Below are 16,562 nucleotides of genomic sequence, written 5' to 3'. Positions count from 1 at the left end.
CATTATGTCAACATTAAAATGCAAGAGCAGCATATAACAATTAAGATGTAGAGCGCGTAAGAAAATTTAATTACCTGGGAGGTAATGGAGGATGTGAAAATTTGATGTCGGGTATGGAAATTAAATGTCGGGTGAAAGGGCCAGAAGCGCATTCATAAAATTCAGAAAATGAATTAGCTAGAGGATTTGAGATGTGGATTTATCGATGAATGCTTAAAGTGCCCTGAAGGTACGCATTAAAAATGAAGAAATCCTAAGAAGAATTGGTACAGAACGACAACTGATACATATGCACAATTAAAGAGAGAAAAACGGTGTACATGTGGTACGTAATTAGAAACGAAAGATACCAATATCTGCAAACCTTAATAATTGAAGAAGATAATGAAGGAAGAAGTGGAGTGGGCAGGAAGAAAATATCTTATTTATTTTTTTTTGTAATTTACACGCGCGAAAGTAGACTAATACAGTACCGTAGCTAAAATTTTTACTTAAGACGACGACCATCGCGCGACGTGCACTAGTTAATAAATACAATTATGTATTATAACCCGTCCACGGCTCTGTATCAAGCCTACTTTCGCGCTAAAAGTTACAAAAAAAAAACATTTTTAATCTTGGATTAAAATATAACCATTGAACTAATGTTTGGTATTTCTTGAGAGTAATTAGTTTGTACCATAAACTCACTTTTAAGCTTTGAAACAATTAAAACAAATTTTAAACAACGGAGTAATCATATGTTTATTTTGCTGTTTCATAACTTTTTTGCAAATGGTTGGAAAAAAATTTTAAAGCATTCATTTTCAAGACCTTTGAAATACGCATATTAAGTATTTTTTTAAATTATAATATAATAAACAATTTCTGAGAAATGGTAATTTGTTTATAACTATTTTTTTTAACATTTAAAGATTATGCAAAAAAATGAAAAATTTATATTTTGTCGACAAAATAGTAAATAGGCATCACATCTTTATAATCTTTCTAAGTTTGATCAATGTCTCATGATTATTTTGGTTGTTATTGCGACTGTAAATTGTTAATTAACAATTGAATTGTTGCTAAAATATTCGTTTAATTTTCACAGGCTTCTGCAGTTATAATCTATACCAAGAAAGCTTTTATTTCACCAAGTTATTTAATTATTGATAAATAATTACTTACCCAAAAAATGTATTTGAAAATTCGAGATTTTGTTGGGAAAACCCACATTTTCCGAGGAAAATTTTCGTTGGAGCAAATCGAGAAAACCATGCCTCTATGTAGAATTAAATTGGGGTGAATTTTTATTTGAGTGTTTTTGGTGTAAAGTTAAAATCTTCGGAGTTATAGACCAATAATTGAAAAAAACACGATTTGGGGGCGCCATTTTGTTAATAAAAAAAGTAGCACACTATCTCCGGACTTTGCATACCTATATTATTAATCTATAGGATCATAATATTCGATTCCAGCAATAAAATTGCAGGTAAATAACCTTTCTTTGTACGTTACTAATTAGACCAGCGTATTATAACTATTTTTTTTTTAATTTAAAGATTATGCAAAAAAACGAATAATTTATATTTTGTCGATAAAATATTAAATAACCATCTCATCTTTATAATCATAATAAGTCTGATCAATGTATCATGATTATTTTGGTTATTATTGCGATCGTAATCGTAAATTGTTAATTAACAATTGAATTGATGCTAAAATATTCGTTTAATTTTCACCGGCTTCTGGAATTACAATCTATACCAAGAAAGCTTTGATGTCACTAAGTTATTTAATTATTGATTAATAATTACTTACCTAAAACTTTATTTGAAAATTGGAGATTTTGTTGGGAAAATCCGCATTTTCCGAGGAAAATTTTTGTCGGAGCAAATCGGGAAAAACAAATTTCTATGCAGAATTTAATTGCGGTGAATTTGTAAATTGAATTTGGGTGTTTTTGTTGTAAAGTTAAAATCTTCGGAGTTATAGAGCAATAATTGAAAAAAATACGATTTGTCGGCGCCATTTTGTTTATAAAAAAAGTAGCACACTATCTGCGGACTTTGCATACCTATATTATTAATATATAGGATCTTATAATTCGATTCCAGCAATAAAATTGCTGGTAAATAACTTTTCCATGAATTTTGCTAATTAGCCCAGAGTAAATCGTATAATACGAGTGGAACTGTGGAATTCCATGGTAGAACTAGGAATACCAAAGAAATTAATAAATATCACAAAAGCATATGTAGAGGGAGTTATGAGTGCTGTAAGAATTGAAATAAAACAGTCGACATTCTTTACAATCAAGGGTGGTCTCAAACAGGGAAATACCTTATGGTAGGGGAGCCCAAGCGGGGATTTTTGCAGTTACTCGAGCGCGTCAGATTAGCATATGGGAGAAACCTGGTACCCTGCAGATGAACCTCTACCATATATTGGCTCTTAACACAGGGGAGTTCGTTAAGGGGGGCCCGAAAAAAAAATCTATCCTTAAAAATACTCGAAATTGTCAGATTAAGATAAGGTAAGTTAAGTACATGCAAAAGAGTGTATATTTCAAAAATCTGACGATTTGAGCAGGGGGTAAGGAAATGGGTGAGTCCCAAAGTTTCACAAGAAATAAGCGAATATGTCGCGAAATAAATGACAGATCGGAAAACTAAAAAATATGTGCTCAATATATTTTAAAAATCTATCGAATGATACCAAACACGACTTCCCAAGGAGAGGGGTGGGGGGTAAATTTAATATTTTAAATACGAATCCCGCGATATTTCGCGAAATGAACATCAGATCGAAAAACAGTAAAATACACTTATTCGATACTTTTAAAAAATCTATCGAATGGCACCAAACACGACTCCCCAAGGAGGTGGGGTGGGGGGTTACTTTAAAATCTTAAATGGAAGCCCCCATTTTTTATTGCAGATTTGGATTCCTTACGTAAAAATAAGTAACTTTTATTCGAAACATTTTTTCGAATTATGGATAGATGGCGTTATAATCGGAAAAAACGATTATTGGAAATGGAAAATTAAATTAAAAAATGGCAAGCGCCCACTAAAATGGAAAATTTTACTTAACTTTTTTTGGTTTTAGGACCTACTCTTCACAACCCAATAGGTCCCCATAACGCTCGAGTGACTGCACATTTAGCATACTTTGCTCCCCTACCATTATTATCCTCACTTCCCTTCAGTATCGCTTTAGAGCGTATTGTGAGGAAAACGAGCACAGAAACACTCCTCGCATTATATTACATTATCCTCACATTATATACCTATTACAAAAGTGCTTCGCAATATACTGGCTTTCAGCGATTACATATATAGATATAGTAGGAAATACAACGATAAGTGTCAAGGAAGACTTTCATTAGACTGAGAAATGCCGCAAAACAATTGGGCCTCCGAATAAACGAGGATAAAACAAAATATATAGCTACAATATGAACGGAACAGCGAGACAGAATAGGGCAAAACGTTACAATGGATCAGAACAACTTTGAAAGGAAAGGGTTCATCAGTTTAAACCTTTGGGAGCTACGATCACATCTGACAATAACATTACTCATAAACAGAGATTAACAACAAAATACAAAGTGCCAATCGTTGTTGGTTTACGTTACAAAAAATAATGAAATAAGAATGTATCCAGCTGTACGAAAATAAGAATCTACCATTCTGTAATAAGACCTAAATGATGTATGCCTGTGAAACATGGATAATAACAAAATAAAATGATAACTGCTTAAAAATCGCAGAAAGAAGAATTCTTAGAGGAATATATGGACCAACCAAGAATTGAAAAAATTATATAACCAACCAGATATAGTTAAAATATGTCAAGAGACAAGAGCATCGTGTGGCCACATTCTCAACATTTTACAAAAATGTATTACATTTCCAAGCTGTAATCTACGATAAAATTAAGACAGCCAATTTGTCGGTAAAAAAGTGACCAAAAAACAAAAGAAAATAAAGACATTATAAAAACCCAATTCAGCAATACCGTGACCTCAAAATATCTTGCTATACCTACTACATTTTGTTTTATTTAAAAAGAAAACTAAATTAATATTGTTCTGGAAAATATATAACTTTGCATGTTTCTACAATAATTTACAATGTACATTCTAATTACCTATAATCCCCCTGAAGAGAAGAACGACCACAAGTTAATCGTTTTATTGTTTAGCTCCACAACTGCCACCCCAGGGGGTGTCCCGTTTGTCTATTGGCTCGATAACAGGTGAACAGAATTTTTGATCTGGGCTTTCTGCACGTAAACGTTACGTGCCGAAAGACATTTTTGAGATAGGGATAGCCACCTGAAATTTACCGTTATGATTTTAGAGGAATGGCGTTAACCCAACTACCTAAGGTAGGTATTAGATTTAATTAATGGTTTCGAATTCACTTGTAGAAAGTTTCAAGTTGGTGGGGTTAGGTAGTATAAAAGTTATGGCCGGTGTACATTTGTTTAAAAATGTTTGTCACGGTGATTTAAAAATGGTTGTCATTAAAAGTTGCGAGTTGGCGCGTATTGAAATTATTTGTTTTGGCAAAAAAAAAATCGGGAAAGTCACCCCCTAATTAGCAACTTAAATGAAATTTATCGTTACTGCTATACAAGTTGCTTTACTTTTGTTGTGTTTATATGATCTGTAAGTTTCATCGATTCAAAGTGCTTATTTCTGAAAAAAATTGGTTTTAAAGTAAAATTTCAGAAATTTTTAATTTTGAAAAAAATGCTTTTTTTCAAAATAACTTATTAAAGATACACCATACACGAGTAAAGCAACTTGTGAAGTGATAACTATTAAGTTTATTCGAGATGCTAATTAGGAGGTGATTTTCCCGATTTTTTACAAAAAAAAGACACCAACTTTATTTTTTTTACAAAATCAATGGGAAAATCCCAGTAGCTGGCTGTATACCATAATTAAAAATCATACAGAAGTAAAAACTTCGTTTGCACAATGGTATAAAAAGTTTATTAAAAAACTATTAAAAAGTCATCCGAAAAGATTCGCAAAACGTTTTCGATCTAGATCAGATCATCTTCAGTGTGTTCTGCTTAGTACATGAAACTAGCAACCTTATAAAATTGGTAACATCGAGAAATATGATTTACATAGGTAAAAAACTATCGCCATTTTGTACGACTATTTTTATGCTGTTTTTGAATAAAGTTAAATTTAAGTATTTATAGTCAAATAGTCATTTTAATAATTATAAATAAATGTTATAAAAACAAAAATAATGTTATCGTTTATCGTTAGGCTTAATATAATAAAATAGGATATATTTATATTATGACAGCGTTTTGTGTTAATACAACGCATGCGTAATCCATGAAATCATCTGAACTGGGTTCTGAAATCTTTGAACGGCCAATTCCAGCGTTCAAGTTTAAACTGCCATCGGTTTAACGTGAATTGAGAAAGACGATTTTGACTTTAAACTGACGTTCACTAAAAGTTCAGGTTAAACTCGATATGAGAAATTGGCCCTAAATTTGTTAGGAGTGCTCAAATGGCAACATATGGTTCCCCGCTCGATAAGAACGTGTGGTTCTTGCCAATTCAATGAATGCAAGACTGATTTTTGGGGGTGGAATTTCCTTGAAAGTAAGTACGGATTTGGTGTCTACGTGGAGGTTCTTTAAATAGCGAGAGATTTAAATTAGCACAGATTTTCTTTCTTTGAACACTCTGTTCCTTTCGACCTAGATATAGGAAATAATTTCATCTTTGTGGTATGATAAGATATGGCCAGACGTATCCCATGTCGAAAGTTAAAACAAATATAAATAGTAAAACCGTCTAGTTTCTTTGTTATTAAAGATATCAGATAAACTAAAAAAATAAAATGTTCACAAAAAATGAGACTACAACATAATTTCGATATATATCGCCCTTTGTACCTTTTCCTCTCTTCAGGGTGTCTCAAACTCTTGTTTCAAGTAAAACGCATGTTAAAGTATAAAACAGTATACTTATTCGTTTTTAAAGATATCAGGGACATTCAAAGAACAAAATGTTCACAAAACATAAGACTACGACACGATTTTGATGCATACTCACACTTCTTCTACCTTGTCCTCCCTACAGTGTGTCTCAAACTTAACATAAAAAAACCATTTCTTTTCTTCCACCTGGTATAAGTACAAAAAAGAAGTTTGACTAAACCTTTGCCCAACTGTGTACATACCAAAGAGAAATCTAAAATAATAAAAAAATTAGCGGAATCCGTTAATCTATTCATGAAAAAATCAACTATGAAAATGAGCATAATTTTAGATGATGCATAACGCATAACTTTTGCAACTATGCATATTTTGTGGACTTTCTTTACATTTTCGGATATAACTGCATCGGTGGGTCGTCCAGTACGTGTTTCATTCAATGTAGATATAAGTACAGCTATTACGAAATTCACAGAGCCAAAATTTGACGGAGTCTGAAAGAGCATTAGTCCCATAATATTTATCCACCTTTTCTTTAGTTTCCAAAAGTCAAATTTCAAAAGTGGCGTTAAAAATTCAAAACACATCCTGGAGACACTTTTGATGGTTTGTCTTAACAAAAACTTACTATTCCCACTCCAGAAGTATTAGTAGATGATCCGATAAGTAACCTACTTCGTCGATTAGGGCGCTGCGATCTCCAAAAAACATTATTTCTAGAAAGTCATATTTTTTAGGTATACATGTCAAATTTTAGCGCGATGAAGCCATTATAAAAAAATTGGCTGCATTATAGTACAGTGATGGGCGCGCTAATAACCGCCAATATAACGTAAAATATGGAAAACATAATACATTGTGAACTAAAAAGAGATGAAACTTGTAGAGGTGGAAATTATCGATATAAACGTATAAATTAACATTACATTACATAGTTTCCCACCTTGGCAGGACAGTCTGTGACAGGAGTATTTTATAAAATTCTCCTATCACAGTGACAGTTGCCATACTCCTCCGATATATCTAAAGGTGAGAAACTATGTAATTTATAAGTTTATATCGATAATTTCCACCTCTACTAGTTTCATCTCTTTTTAGTACACAATGTATTATGTTTTCTGAAATGTTTAGTACAAAAACACTTATGAGCCCAAAACAAATCTTTAATAGGGAACTTGCATAAATTTTTAAATATTAAAATTATATTAAAAAACACAAGGTAACATGATCTTAAAACGCTAGCATGTAAAAAAAAACAACTATTTTTAACCCATACGTTTATTACGAGGCTTTCAAAATGCTATGAAATTCAAATTTCTTAGGAGGCGCTTGAACGTGCTTCTATTGGTCTGACGTCACGGACCACGGTCAACCGGGCTATGAGTCGAAAACAACGCGATTAGATTATTACGAGAATTGTATATTACATTTTAATCGCATTTAATTGGAAATTACCAGGTATTATTTGTATTCTTGTATAGTTCTACAATCAATTGTATAGTTTCAAAGTGAAATTTATAAATCTTTAGAAATTGCTACTTTTCTAAAGGGTTTAAAACGCATAAGTACTTATTACTCATGAGGGTTTTTCAAAACAAAGAGATTAGGTTATTCTGAGGATTTAATCGTCTTTAATAACTGAAATGCTAAGGGTAAGTTTAATTTAATTGAACTAACTTGGGGATTAAAAATACAAGATCTTAAATATTTACTAATTAATGGAACAGATTTTGCAAAAATATTCTCAAAGCATTTCTTTCGCTTATGGCGAAATCATCTCCAAGAGACATAAATGTGTGTCCTGTTCTTATTTTTTTTAGAGTTAAAAATAGATGCATTGTTTGTGTTTTATTTCCATTAACTGAAACGTATACAATCTAGGTCTGTATTGAAACTTCATCACTGTACAATTCAGAGACACACTTTTCAATTGTTTTGCTTCCTCTTCTTTCGCATCTTCATCGCAAGATACAGAATCACTTTCATTGTACCAATAGTCATCACTACCACTATATTCACTACTATCTTCAAATACAGAACTTCCTGATTCACTTTTTATATCTTCAAATAATGTTAAGTCATTTATAGATGAAGTTCCTGCATCCTTATTATGTATTTGCAATGGTGACAACTCAACTGTAACACTCCTTTGAAATTTACACTGAATACCTTTATTGAGATACCGTTTTTGAGGTAAAGCTGATTGGTTTATTAAGTTATTGAATTAAGTTTGTGAAATTAGGATCACTTATCATCATTGTCCTCTAGAACAGACTTAGATGTAGAAGCGGTATCTTCAAGAAGTTGTCGTTTAGGTAACCCTTTTAAGGGCTGCTTCCGTCACAGGCTGAGAAAAAGCTCGTTTTCTATCTAGATAAATTTTTTATTACATTTTCCATCTTTTGCGTTATATTGGCGGTTATTAGCGCGTCCATCACTGTACTATAATGCAGCCAATTTTTTTATAATGGCTTCATCGCGCTAAAATTTGACATGTATGCCTAAAAAAGGTTATGACTTTCTAGAAATAATGTTTTTTGGAGATCGCAGCGCCCTAATCGACGAAGTAGGTTACTTATCGGACCACCAGATATCGTCATTTAAGAAACATATTGATGACGTCATATTTTTGACATCGATAAATAAACAAAATTATATCACTATGTGTGTGGCAAACCAGAACAATAAATTGACATGTTCGAGTATTTTCAATAAAACCTAAAGACTACCAAATTATTAGGGTCAGTACATACTTGTTTATTTTACAGTCGCCATTTTAAAACAACGCGAGTAAATTGCACAAAAATCTGGGTACACAATAACATACCGAGTGTCACAAAAACTTTTAATTGAGGGAACACTTGCTATTATGTAAAATTATCACAACTGATTCCAATTCAACCTGTAACATAAAAAATTAGATACAGCGAGGACGTTTAGGTTGGAATAAATTCATTTTCTCGAGAATGGGTGCTTTTTGCAGAGAAATCACGAAACAGATCGATTTTTATTTTTAAATTATGATTTTTGGCATATACATCATACTAGTGACGTCATCCATCTGGGCGTGATGACGTAATCATTGATTATTTTAAACGACAGTAGGGGTCGTGTGATAGCTCATTTGAAAAATTATTTAATTCTCTATTCAGTAGTATAAACGGTAACATAACTATTTATACAGGGTGTCCAAAAATTTTTTTTAATTAAATTAATTGAGACAAAAATAAGAATGTATGTAATTCATTTAATTCAAAATACATTTTAGTGCTGTCAGAAAACAGAAAGAAATGTTTATTTGACAAATAAATACTGTTTTTCGCTTAAATTCAATGTTAAAGCTGCCACCCACCTGTCTCTTAGCAGTTTGTGTAGATACCTGTTATATTACTGAATACAGAAGTGAATACCCTTTCAAATGAGCTACATAATACATGACTCCTATTTTCATTAAAAAAAAATAATCGATTACGTCATCACTCTCAGCTGGATGACGTCACTAGTATGATACATATGCCAAAACATAATTAAAAAATAAAAATCGACCTATTTCGGGATTTATCCTCGAGAAAATGAATTTATTCTAACCTAAACGTCTCACTGTATACAAAAAAAGGTCAGAAATAAAAATTCCAAAAATAATTTCTATTTTTTATTTAATTTATTTATATGACTCCACTACAAGACATACATTGAAAAAAAGAAGAAAATAAAAAAACACTAGATTTTTATTTACACTCTTCACACCGTATTTAAAAAATGAATGCCTACATATTTATATATATACACATTGCGAATTGAACAGCATAAAGTTAAAAATATCGTTTTTCTTTCTAATATTGGCAGCAATGTAACTGCAATTCTAGGAGGATTGTTTCAATATAAAAAGTAGAGAAACTGCTTCAACAAGAGTTCTACTTGAAAGTGTTACTTATTAATAATTATCGTAAACTATACATCAAAAATGTAATATTTCTGTTATTAATACGTATGTTATATACATTGTTTTGACGAATTTGGTATTATTTTAGCGAAAATCGCTAAAAACATCCAAAATCATTAATGACGTATATCAGTCTTAAATTTTGTAAGTGAAAGTAAAAAAAACAATACGGAACTTTACTCAACTGTCTAGTGAGTTAGTAATTATTGTGCAAAAAATAAAACGGCAAAATTTTGTAGTTATTTATAGGCTAGTAATTACAAATGGAAAGTTTTTAAACTACATTAATGAAAATTCATAAGGAAAAATTTCCTGTAGCTGGCTGTATACCATTAATTACAAAAAATTGAAGAAAAATCTGCTGTGTAAAAGGTATATTTATTTTAAAACTCCGATAAAGGGCTACAATTACAAAACAGAACGTTTTCGCTCTAAAGAGAGCATCATCAGTGTTCTTTGCAAGCTCTACATGCTAAGCCACCAAAAATACATGGGTTAAAACCCTTTAAATGTCGCCTAAAAGTCTTACATTGAAATGTTGTATACTAAAACCTGGCGATAGATGAAAAATATAAAGATACCCTAAGGCATTATATGACTATTCCACGAAGCGCGTGGGTGATTGAGTCGATTTCTCTGCCGTCACAAAGAGAAAGGTGAAAGCCTTTAAAATAAATATATACCTTTTACACAGAAGATTTTTCTTCAATTTTTTTATTAATGAAAATCTCGGTCTATTGACTTTCCTCCTCATGGAGTATTGGGCACTATTTAGTTTCTTAGCCGAAAGTGAAAGATGGCTGATGGGCTGGATTAGCACAAATTATTAATTAACAAAATTTAGAATAACGAAAATACACTTCCATTATTCACGGTTATTTATCTTATGTTGTATGTTTTCGACAATGAATGTCAAAATATCCTCGAGCTAATTGAATCGACTATAATATCCTGTCTATCATTACATACGTAACTTTGTTTATAAAAAAAGGTATCTATAAGAAGAATAATGAGAATTCCGATTAAAAATGGACATAAATATCCCAACTTTTCTCTAAAATGTCTAAAAGTGGTTCTAATTTAGTTTAAATTTATTAAAATTTAGCGTACACCGTTTTATTATATACATATATGATTGCATGCTGCTCTTGCATAACTTCGAGGAGGTAAGGTTAATTAATAACTACAATAAAGAAAAACTAAATCAATTAAATTTACAATGTTTTATATTCAAATGAAGCAAACCTTTCAGTATTTTAAAGAGAAAAGTTAAATAAATAAGAAATTTCGGGACATAAAAATACCTTATATTATGTTACTTAACACTTTGGCTCCCATGCGACGCAAATGGGAATCTCGTGGAAGTAGGGACCCTTTTTTAAACATTATGGCAGTCAACGCGTCAAAAGACTGTAGACTGCTTTCCTTAATAGTTATCACCCTAGTACTACAGTTACACTTCTGCAAAATGAGAACGCTTCTTGGGTATTCAGGTATAAAATTACCTAACAAGATTTTCTGACGAAAAGTATACACAGCTAATACTAGATTATTTGTCTACATATTCATCGAAAGAGTCACTAACACATTTTTATCCAGATACATTCATTTAACCTACATAATTTTGATTTCGTCTTAATATATGACGTGTCTACGTTCATAATATGGCAACGTAATAACGCCAAATCGAGAAATATGATTTCCGATAACCTATAATGTAAATACATAAAATGGTTTAGTGACGCATTCTTTAGAAGCGCCCTCAAAACACATTCGAGCCTCAAAAATAATCAGACTTTGAATAAAAAGAAACACCCCAATGACTGAGTTTTTGTGCTTAAAGTATCCTAGTTTAATAACAATTAGCAATTAGCCCATGATATATGTATTTGAAAAAACCGTAAGAAACTTAGATGGATTGGTTGCTTATGTTATGATACGATAGACTAAAACATTTTAAAGAATATGACATGTACTCATATACAGTAATATGCATTAATATTAAGTTGCACCTATTAATTACCAATGGGAACTTCACACAGTAAATCGACTGGTAAGAATATTGATTGTTATGGGTATTAATATTTCTAATCGTAAATGTTAATGTAAAATAAAAGACAGATGGTCAATTTCGAATCGATTCGACCTAAAGGTCGGTGTATATTATCATGCACGTAGCGTTTCCAGCACTTAACATTTAAGGTTGGTGCATATTATCATGCACGTAGCGATTCCAGTACGTAGCGTTTAGTTTCCCAAAAATACGATTTAATGATTTTAAATAGAACAATTCACACTGTCGGGCACGTATCGTATCAGACACCTTAAGTTTCCGTTCAGTATATTCGCAAAAGACAAACGAGTCTGAACCTATTTTTACGGATAATTAATTAATTATTTCTCTAAAGTCCAGTATTCTCCTACCTTTTTCCATTCTTTTAGCTTTGTATGTACTACAAACCGTCTTTTTACTAGAGATCTGCTTTCGTCATCGTCCAGGGTAGTTTGTCGGATATCCGACCGTTCATCGGATAGTTTATGTTGCCTTTTGTATAACAATCGTCATAATCACATATTAATTGTGAGATCATTGTAGCCACTTTGAAAGGAGCCGTGCTAGAAATAAAAATCTTCCCAGATTTGAACATTTTTATACCTCGTTTTTAAACTAGAAGGAATAATTCAAATTTACCGCGCCGTAATGCTAGTTTGTAATTTGTTCAACTGTAGGCAAGTTTACTCCACTGTTATCAAATTTTGACACTAATGACATTTATAAAATTTTGACACTATTGGCATTTCATAGGTTAATAAGTTATATCAGCAATTTTTTGTATTTTCTGCGCTATTCCTTTAATTTCTAGAATTTTAGTCCGTTTTTATATAAAAAACAGTTGTTTTTAGCACTCTTTAGCGACGTATTAGGATAATATAATGAGCCGTGCTAGAAATAAAAATCTTCCCAGATTTGAACATTTTTATACCTCGTTTTTAAACTAGAAGGAATAATTCAAATTTACCGCGCCGTAATGCTAGTTTGTAATTTGTTCAACTATAGGCAAGTTTACTCCACTGTTATCAAATTTTGACACTAATGACATTTATAAAATTTTGACACTATTGGCATTTCATAGGTTAATAAGCTATATCAGCAATTTTTTGTATTTTCTGCGCTATTCCTTTAATTTCTAGAATTTTAGTCTGTTTTTATATAAAAAACAGTTGTTTTTAGCACTCTTTAGCGACGTATTAGTATAATATAATATTTATGGATTACCGTCAAAGGCTGATATTATCAACCAAAAAAATGTATTTGGTGATATTTCTAGTGACTTTCTTGGGTGTGAATCTGTCTTTTTAGTTTACTCCTCTTGGTTTAAAAACAAATACTTAGTACAATATAATTATGGATTACTGTCGAAGGTCTACATGATCAACCAAAATGAACCAGATGAATCTGGTGATTTTTCTAGTGACATTACTGGGTGTGAATCTGTCTTTTGAGTTTACTCCTCCTAGTTTAAAAACAGGGTATAGTAACAATGTTTAATTATTAATTTAATAAAGAACACGTTGGGCTGACGGCAGCATACTTAAACCAAAAAAATAACAGACTATCTAATCATAACATAAATGATACACGCGAACAAAAAACCTTGTTCCCATATAAAAATTACACTACAATGTCTTCATTCCTTAGGTTGAATATTTACCAATTTGTGCATATTCAATGATACAGCCATTGCAGTCTTTTTATTCCAAATATATTGTCGGGACACTAAGAAAAATACGATTTCTATCAATTTTGTACTCACCAAACAAACATGTTTAGTTGTCTTTGGTATTTATTACTAACATATTCTATAAATTCTCAAAAATTTAACCATTATCAGACTTCAATCTTCAATCCCTCATTCAAGCTAGAAATTGCTGCAGGAATATTCCATATTTACACAAGTTTTTAATAGAAGATTGATCAAACTATTTGAAAGTTTATTGTGAATAAGAAACGACAGTTTGACAGATGACTTGCGACGCCTCATACGACAATTTGAAATGGGCGAGGCTAGAAAGGCTATCAATACGAAATTGTTTACTTTTACTTAACGAGGAAGTCAAAAACCAGTGCCTTTCATTTATATACGATTCATTGTAAAACCAGAAATTATTCAAGAAGCTATTGTGATTTAAAAAAGTCTAGAATGTCTCAAGAAAAATGAGGATGACGTGGAGATCTGATTATACTTAGACGCCTCTAAATCACTAAAGCAGATCAAGATTTTGTATCGTATTTATGAATTTTTGAGCAATAGTCATACATTATCACTGGGATTAAATTGACTATCAATTAGATTAACACTTTAAAGCAAATATTTTGATAGAATTACTATGCACGAGATTTCCCTTTCCCCAGATCATATTTTGCTTAGTGCCGCTGTCAGACCGTTCCCTGATTGGGTAGTTCCATAACAATACTTGTCAATCGTTAAGCCTACTAAAATTTTCAGTAATTATTATCTAAATATTGTTAATCATTAAAATGGGAATACATGATTTTTATTTATCTCAAGCGTAATTATGTAACAATCATAAGTTTTTAATGACAAATATACACCACAAAATCACTTTAGAAGTGTTCAAAGAACGTTGTATCACAGTTCACCAAATACCCACAAAACTGTACAACATCTTGACGACTAGGCCCAATAAGCTGTATCCTACAGACGTTTTACTGTACATGTTAAAAAAAATATCACTTAAACTTATTCCGAAGTAAAAATAATATCAGAAATTCCAGAATTAAGAAGAAAACGAAAATATCTGGTATCTCATCCACTTAATGATCATCGGTATATATTAATGCACCTAAATTTAACATATATACTCGCTGCAACAATTAAATTAACTATACATTATGTATAAAGTACCGGATCTTTCCATTTTCTTCAAGTACAACCCTCAAAATTGGGCAACGAAAAGAACTTTCAGACCCACCTGAACACCCAAATAAACATTCTTTCTGTCAGCTTCTGTCGTTAGAATACAGCTTATCTATCGCCATGTCTAATGGTTCAAGCACTAACCAATCCAATCCACGAAAATTATAAAACAAAAATAAATTACGAATTGTTCTCACTCTCCCTTTGCGCGTTTTCGGCCTCCATTTTTTGCCTGGCGGCCGCAGCGGCTGCAGATCGACTAGCACTAGAACGTAGATTCTTCTTCGCGATCACGGATTCATGATCTATCGGTAGTTCCCCCGATTTACGTTTGCCTCGTGTTCGCTTTGCGTTCTTCTTCGGAGGCGTTTCGGACTCCTCTGAGGTTTCAGGTTTGGACTGATCTTCCTTGTGTGAAGTCTCAGCAGGCTCAGGGGGAACCTAAAACAATTAATTTAGCGTTTAAAAGAACAAATACCCTAATCACAAAAAGCATAATTTTTGAAATAGAAAAAAAGTTTTTTAAACTAATTGTTAATTTTTAGCAGAATGTTATAATACTCGTCTATCGTCTTCTTTAGGTGTCTACAAACCCATAACATTTCAAGTTGAAGCGTGTTTTTGCAGAAAAAAAAACAGTAAACAAATCGTTGTTAAAAGAGAATATTTATTTTGGACAGGGCCCCGTAACTGGGCGTGCAACGCGTGCGACGCACGCGGGCGCAACCCCAAAAGGGCGCCTGGCAAATAAAAAATATTTATTTTAAATGAGATAATGATTTTTTATACAATTTTGATTTCAATTTTTTCATGAACATCTAGAGAAATCTCAAAAAGCAAATATTGTGTTATTACTGAAAAAATAATTCAGATTTTATTTTATATTTGGTGTTAATAATTACTACTATTATTTTATTTTTAAAACAATATAATATCCGAATACCTATTTTACAGTATCCGTAAATGTTAGAATTAATGTCTTCTGAAGTAAAAAATAATATTTTGCGTATGGTGCATAGTTCCAAATATTATTCAATAATTATGGTTTGTATCCCAGATTAAGTTCATACAAAGCAAGCAAGCTTAAGTTTGCGTTATGTAGTATTGAACGATAATTCTAAAAACAGTTGAAATACAAGAGAGTTTTTTAGCTTTTCACTTAATCTTCAAGTTTCAAATATCTGTGGCAAAAAGTTTATCTAATGCCATCCCCTCTTTGTGAACACACACACACACACACACACACACCTAATATTTGACACTACAGGGGAAGGACTATTTAATTTTGTAGTTGAACTAAGTATTACAAAATTCAAATTTAAGGGCATAGGCGCAAAATTTCGCGCCAATGTGTTTTAAATGTATTCATTTTTTTTTTCAATTCCTGAGAAAGTTTAAACGCAGAATAAAATATTGCATTATTACCGAAGGCCCAAAGTCCCTGAAAACTTTAATGTTTATTTTAATAAATTACAGGGGTGAAAAAAGAGAAAATTTAGTGTGATTTTTAATTTCAAATATATCATTCAAAAGAAACTTTTTTGTTCCACGCACTGCACACAGCTTAAAAGTAGTTAATTATGCTGCTGAAGTGTCAAATGAAATATGTAGTAAACTTTTTTAATATTGTACAAGAACTTTACGTATTTTTCTCTACCTCCACAAATAGATGGGATATAAAGCTACATGGTCCTGAGTTAAATCTAAAACCCCTAAGT

At 31.7% G+C, this 16,562-nt stretch overlaps 1 protein-coding gene and 1 long non-coding RNA gene across 14 annotated transcripts in view; one reads left to right on the top strand and one right to left on the bottom strand.

The window, feature by feature from the left end:
* Nucleotides 1-13,577, top strand: part of LOC126889807 (uncharacterized) — a 36,319-nt gene extending 22,742 nt beyond the window's left edge. Inside the window, exon 2 of the long non-coding RNA XR_007700180.1 lies at nucleotides 13,266-13,577. This is a non-coding gene — a long non-coding RNA (uncharacterized LOC126889807). The remainder of the gene's footprint in view (nucleotides 1-13,265) is intronic.
* The window catches only part of LOC114339291 (chromodomain-helicase-DNA-binding protein 7), a 281,299-nt gene continuing 274,337 nt past the window's right edge, over nucleotides 9,601-16,562 (bottom strand). For all 13 annotated transcript variants that reach the window (XM_050658452.1, XM_050658455.1, XM_050658458.1 and 10 more), the window contains one exon: nucleotides 9,601-15,285. In XM_050658452.1, coding sequence (XP_050514409.1) covers nucleotides 15,025-15,285 — 261 coding nt within the window. In that variant the 3' untranslated portion in view covers nucleotides 9,601-15,024. The remainder of the gene's footprint in view (nucleotides 15,286-16,562) is intronic.

This window comes from Diabrotica virgifera, chromosome 8 (assembly GCF_917563875.1).
Source record: "Diabrotica virgifera virgifera chromosome 8, PGI_DIABVI_V3a".
Classification (NCBI taxonomy): Eukaryota; Metazoa; Arthropoda; class Insecta; order Coleoptera; family Chrysomelidae; genus Diabrotica; species Diabrotica virgifera.
This window is presented reverse-complemented; position numbering and strand designations above follow the sequence as displayed.